The sequence below is a fragment of the Salvelinus namaycush genome, chromosome 3, assembly GCF_016432855.1.
Source record: "Salvelinus namaycush isolate Seneca chromosome 3, SaNama_1.0, whole genome shotgun sequence".
In the NCBI taxonomy this organism is placed as follows: Eukaryota; Metazoa; Chordata; class Actinopteri; order Salmoniformes; family Salmonidae; genus Salvelinus; species Salvelinus namaycush.
The window spans coordinates 21,095,898-21,102,551 of record NC_052309.1 but is presented as its reverse complement, the minus strand read 5'-3'; the positions used below and the strand labels follow the sequence as shown (position 1 = coordinate 21,102,551).

The 6,654-nt window shown below is 37.8% G+C and overlaps 1 protein-coding gene across 1 annotated transcript; it reads left to right on the top strand.

The window, feature by feature from the left end:
* Positions 1-1,089: 1,089 nt before the first annotated feature.
* LOC120044262 (LIM/homeobox protein Lhx1-like) lies at positions 1,090-5,100 on the top strand. The gene is made up of 5 exons (XM_038988869.1): positions 1,090-1,259; positions 2,466-2,689; positions 3,188-3,462; positions 4,090-4,255; positions 4,727-5,100. Exons 1-5 carry the CDS (start codon positions 1,090-1,092, stop codon positions 5,098-5,100), a joined length of 1,209 nt encoding a protein of 402 aa, XP_038844797.1.
* Positions 5,101-6,654: the final 1,554 nt, after the last annotated feature.

Genomic DNA, 6,654 nt, shown 5'->3' with positions numbered 1-6,654 from the left:
CCGTTTGATTAATCGATCTGTGAACTTCAGTGCGTCCGTGTCATTCACTTTCTCTCCTCTCCTAAGACCTGCAAACAAATGATATAGGAAGGCCTATCCATAATGATAGCCTTATAAGTTATATTTCCAATTTCAGATGAATAATGTTAGATGTAAACGAACTTAGTTTCCTCTGCCAAAATGACTTTAAACTACAAGAAAAGTTGTTTTTTTCATGAAATACTGTACCTTATTAAATGTATCCTATCCGGAGACCCTAGCTCCGCTTCGACCTGAAATATGCTATATGCCTGCTGTATCGAGTTGGAATTTACGAGTTTCTAAAACAATACGACCGTTTCAAAGATACGAGGCAATAGTCGTTCTCTGTTCCCTAGTCCTTAGTGGGTCCGTCCGGCAAGTTTAGCGGGCATAGTAATTGCCACTCCAACAGCAAGCTGCTGATAGGTGTCGATTCAACATGACGTCAGGAGGCTCCTAATAAGGCTAGCTCGTGCGCTTTCAGAGGTACGGATACTGAAGCTTGGACTAAAGAGTGCATCATACTCGAAGAATAGAAGGATTATGACAGAATCGACAAGAAATTGAACAGATTTTTATCATATTTGTGTTAACTTTCGGCTTTGGCAATAATTATTTGGCTGTGTGGCAGTTATGTATTCGTGCGTAATTGTAGTGGCATGATGCCTTGTTCAGATTCACAAAATCATTAGCCTACTATCGCACCTCTTGGCTCATATTGATGGACAAGCAGAGGCCTTGCTCCTCTCAAGTTTGCATTCTTGCTTGTGAAATGTATTCACTTTGATAAGTTAATTGTTCGTTTTCGTTTTTTTTATACCATTTTTTATAGCCAAGTTTGTTCTGTCCATGCAGGAGGAATGCAATAATATTTGAGCTCAAGGGATATGATGATTGTTGCTCATTGTTGAGAGATTCGTCTGGATGAGCTGCATCCTCTGGATTGTAGGAGTGGACTAGAGCAGGTCATTCTCTAAATCAACAAAGCGACTAAGGAGACAGACACATCGCTTTCGTTTGGGACAAAAAAGAAAGACATTCACTTGGAATAGCTGGAATTATCCAAATATGGTTCACTGTGCCGGCTGCGAAAGACCTATTCTGGACAGGTTTCTACTCAATGTTCTGGACAGACCATGGCACATCAAGTGCGTACAGTGCTGTGACTGTAAATGCAATTTGACAGAAAAATGTTTTTCACGGGAAGGGAGACTGTACTGCAAAAACGACTTTTTTAGGTAAGCACACCTGGGCACATGCCTTTCAGTATTGTGCGGAAGAGCTTTAGCTTCTACTGGGTATCCAATTAAGCAGAACTATGCAAATGTACAACAGATTATGTGAAATGCAAGTTTTATCATAAAAAAATTATATTGCAAGATTGTTTTTTTTTGCAACAGAGCCTCGTGTCAATCTTGTTTAATCTATCCTCATGAGCGACATAATTTGAACAAACCAGAGGCAGGAAACCCAGATTATGAGTGGTGATCCAGGAAAAGCTGATACATTATAAGCATATATCACCATGTTCTGTGACGGATTAAAGAAACGCGTCCTTTGTTTACAAGGAAAGGCTGTCAAACAAGCCGCGGGGATTAAAATTATGCCAGGATTCTTGACGGAAATGTATTCTGCGTTCAATCAGTCGGCGCACACCCGTTTGTTTGCTGAGACTCTAGTGAAAATGTGATAAGTGGATTTGAATAATAAATCATCTTGAGAAAACCAATACTGCAATCACAGAACTCCAGTCCACACGTTTGTTAACTATTTAAATACACAACTATTTACATAAATATAGGCTACATTGCAACATTGAACATTTAACTGTGGCTTTGTTATTTTCAAGCATTAAATAGGATATATTTCAATAATGGACCGTTTTTTTATGCATGTTTGACTTCTCGCCATTCAATAACCTAATAATAAACGGCGTGGCCTTTCTTGAATTATAGTTTTTTTTAAGAGTTCTGCAACACGTAAACCTAGGCCTAAATATAAGATACATTTATATTTATTTATAAAAATGTATTTAGCCTAAAAAACATAATTCTTATCTTATATTTATGGTTGCTAAATAACTTGTTATCTGTGTGAATAGGCCCACGTAAAATGAATATAGTGGCGGTGAAGCTAGTGCAGGCCCAACATGTCATTTACAGATTCACAAACAAACTTGAAAAGAAAAAGCATACGAAATGTATATATATAGTTATATTCACTTGGAATCTCACCAAAAATATATTAAGCATCAAAATACTGAAAATTAAATATTTTGCTTCATGAAAAACGCGTATCCCTTCGTGTAAACATCTATAATGTTGCCAATAATATTTTCATGTTATTGGTAATCTGATGTGAATATTTTCTGTGGCTATTTGCTGGTACACTGTCAGCCCTGCTTTGTTTGATCAATGATGGTATTTATTTTTTCTTTCTTTTAGGAGATTTGGCACAAAGTGTGGAGGTTGCGCCCAGGGAATCTCGCCCAACGATTTGGTTCGAAGAGCAAAGAGCAAAGTGTTTCACCTGAACTGTTTCACGTGCATGATGTGTAACAAACAGCTATCTACTGGAGAGGAAATGTACATTCTAGATGAATTTAAGTTTGTTTGTAAAGAGGACTACCTAAGCAACAGCAACGGAAAGAACACAACCCTCCTCTCAGGTATGGAACATGACTTGAACCACATCCCAATTTTCAACCATAAAGCGTTAATATATATGTATATTCTATATAATTCTATAGCCTCTTGTGAATCATTATTTTCAACTTTTTGCTATTGCTTTATATTCCATTTATAAAAAATATATATTTTTGGGGGGCGGGGGGAACAGTTATGATAACAGTATCTTGATAGGTTTAATAACAGTACAAATCTAAACAATAGCGTTGATGACGAATAAAATATTAATATAGGGATTAGAATTGATTGTTAATTCATGTTATCATCACCAATAATAATATGTGTAAAAGTAGTTGGCTAATATGTCTAGTGCATAATACTAATAATAACAATATTAATTGGCCCAATAGTAGCCTAATAATACTCTAATGATATGGTATTCTTGTCGATTATTTTTTGTATATTCGTTAATGAATATGCTATAAAGTCATAAGAATACATTTAAAGTCATTTCATTTCGTGTTTCTTTCATCTCACAGTCACGACCTGCAGTGACCCAAGTCTATCTCCAGATTCCCAAGACCCACAGGATGATGGTAAAGATTCGGAAATCGGGCCTTTATCTGATAAAGAGGTGGGTAGCAATGAAAACGATGAGCAGAACGTAGGGGGGAAACGACGTGGGCCTCGAACAACTATAAAAGCCAAGCAACTTGAGGTCCTCAAAGCTGCTTTCACGGCCACGCCAAAACCCACAAGACACATTCGAGAACAGCTGGCGCAGGAGACAGGTCTCAACATGAGAGTGATCCAGGTAAGAGTCCATTTCGTTTAAGTCTGTATCACACGAACAATAAAAAAATATGCTTATTTTCAGTATACGGGTCTGTGAGAAACGGGTCTGTGAGAAAGTATTTTCAATTCAATGGCACCTAGGTCAATAATGGCAGATGGCAAGATATGCAGATTGCTTACCATGAAAGTGGTGCAGATGCACATATTGTCATGACTTCACAATGTTTTCACACCATGACCTCTAGGCTATCTATAGTCTATACATATCAATGCAAAGGTCTTTGTTTTCTCATTTTGAAAATAGCGGCTATATGTTGGACTATTAGGCTTTAGCATATGTTACGAGAATGTGGCAATTGTGGAGTAAAAGGGTGGGGGGGTTGTCCCTGGCTGTTAAGTCCCTGGTATTCACGAAACATACGCTAAACTGGGTTAAAGATCATTAAACATTTGACAGTTGAGCCAAGGACCCATTTAGAGGTATAGGCCTATAGGCTAATCACGTCATGGTTATTAAAAGGGCATTTCACAACATGTCATCAGATCTGGGACCTCGAGATGCTGCACACATTTCTGATGCACAAAATAAATATTTGACCGGGGCTCAATTTCAATCAGCCATTTCCATGTAATATGTGGTGTGCAGGTTTGGTTCCAAAATCGGCGGTCTAAAGAGCGGCGCATGAAGCAGCTGAGTGCACTGGGGGCGAGAAGGCACTCGTTCTTCCGCAGTCCAAGGAGAATGAGAACTCTGGTGGACCGACTCGAACCCGGGGAGCTGATCCCCAACGGCCATTTCTCATACTATGGTGGTAAGGTATTTTATATTCACCATGGTCCACCCAAATAACACATTTGTGTTTAAAGATCATCCGAAATGCATTTTGATTATGAGCGCCATGCACAGGCCTTTTTACCTTATTTAAATTCCCAATTTCACTCATAATTCACAGGTGTTTTATTTCATTAAAAAAAATGGCAATAGGTCTAGGCTTACTGTATGAATTACATTTAAACATTCTTGGGGTGAAGTGAAAAAAATAAGAGAAAAAATAGGCAATAGTTGTCATTGTTTTAAGTCTAATTACAATACTGTCATCCTCCAAATCACTATTATGGCAAATTAACCCTTTATACTACTGGAAATGTAATAGTTGTACTTTTTTTTGTAATTTAAATGGCATTCCTATAGTTTCATTGTACCGGTACAATACATTTTGTTATATTTTTTATTTTCACCACATAAGCATTTCCCATAATAATTCTGGTGTATATGTTTGTAGATTATCAGAGTGAATACTATGGACCTGGAGGAAATTTTGAGTACTACACCCAAGGCCCCCCCTTGTTGCAGGCCCAGACCCCAGTGGACCTAGGCTTCTCCTCTGGCCCCGCTGGCACCCCTTTAGGGGGCATGGACCATCACCTGGCTGGGCACCACCCATCTGGTGAGGTGCAGTGCTTCACTGACATCATATCTCACCATCCAGCGGACTCGCCTAGCCCCGAGCCCAACGGACCCGGGTCAATGCACAGCATCTCCAGTGAGATGTGTGGCGTCAGCACACCCTTCACCTCACTGTCCATCAACGGCAGTGGATACAGCAACCAATTGTCACACCCCTCCTCAGAGATGAGCGAAGGCACTGTCTGGTAGCACACAGGACATTATGAAGCCAAGGCTAACTATTGACTTAGGAGGCAACTGAAGTCCTGAGCGAGTATCCCTTTTTATTTATATTATTTATTTATTTATTCGTCAATTCATTTATACTTAATAATATATACGCATTTAATTTATTACTTGTCTCTAACTACCTTTACTGCTGTTTTGATTGTTGCAGTTTTATTTAAAGATTCACACAGTAACAGTGCAGACTCCAAAGCAGTCATATAATGGTGAATACTGTATAAGCGTTCAGCAGAACTTTTGCTTTTTTCTACCATATCAGATAAAAATGATTTTTTTTTACCTAAAGCTTTTATGATGGCTTTGGTAGTCGTGCTTATTTCTCAATTTGTTTTTGTTTCTCTGTATATGTCTGTGTTTTGCCAAATCCTAGAGAGTTTGCCTTCAAAAGGAAAACTTTAAAAAGTTGTATAATCTTTTATTTAATTGAAAATAACTTGAATTTGAAGATGAAGTCAACCTTCTAAAAATCAATGGACAATGGTTTGAGGTGGACATACAGTAGAACAGTCAACTGTTTACGTATATATTTACAGTACTTCAGGGGTTTGAATATGAGCATTGTTTGAAACCTCTTGATTCAGATGTGAACATCGTTCAAGCAACAAACCAAACTTTTGTATTTATTCTATTTATATTATGGTCATGGTTCCTCACTGTGCTAGATTGTATTATTGTGTTTACTTCGAAGAACATATAAAAACACAAATAGACCGTTGCCAAATAAGGATAAAAGCACAATTCGTTAGTGCTTTGCGTCATCAATTGCTGAACATACTACAAGAAACATAGTAGCATTTTTAACAGAATGTGTTAAATTATAGTTAATTATATAATGAGGCTGTCTATTGTGTCCGAAAGGCTTTATTTTGTGTCTTTACATGAAAGTCCAAATGATTAAACATTGATGGTCAAATATGTTACCAGCAGCTGCTATATTCTTGAAATATCAACTCTCATATGATTATGTGACCTCTAGTGCATATTAGACCATTCACTGTATAATAAAACATGTAAAAAAAAAACTGCAAGCATTTTTAACGATAAAGGGGTGGACATTTTTAGGTTGAAAAGATGGACGCTACTGTTCTTTCTTCATTCACTTCTAACACACCTTCTGCACACTTCTTGATTTCTAAACAGTCGACCTAAAGTACAGTTTACCCAACTGCCCCTAGGCCCTAGTGTTATGTTATTTAAATCGCTGACATTGGGTGTGTCTGATGTACAGAATCCACTCACTGATTAGACTACAGTACACAGAGGGCCACATCCACGTCTACAATGCTGCTCAGCTCTCCATCATCAGATAAATTGACATGAGGATGTCTGAGCAGGTACAGGCCTCTCCTATAAGGGGATTAGAGTTTGGAAAGAGGAAGATCAAGCCTATAAATTAAGAAAATATGATATAACGGTAGATCTACATATTTCTCAAATGCAATAAGATTTTTTAAATATGACAATGAGATCCTACATGTATGAATTGGCACCAAAAAATTGCACTCACATCCCTGTGGC

Coding starts and splice junctions, on each gene's coding strand:
- LOC120044262 (XM_038988869.1), top strand. CDS start 1,090: ATGGTTCACTGTGCCGGCTGCGAAAGACCTATTCTGGACAGGTTTCTA. Junction 1,260..2,465: donor TGCAAAAACGACTTTTTTAG/GTAAGCACACCT, acceptor TCTTTCTTTTAG/GAGATTTGGCACAAAGTGTG. Junction 2,690..3,187: donor GAACACAACCCTCCTCTCAG/GTATGGAACATG, acceptor TTCATCTCACAG/TCACGACCTGCAGTGACCCA.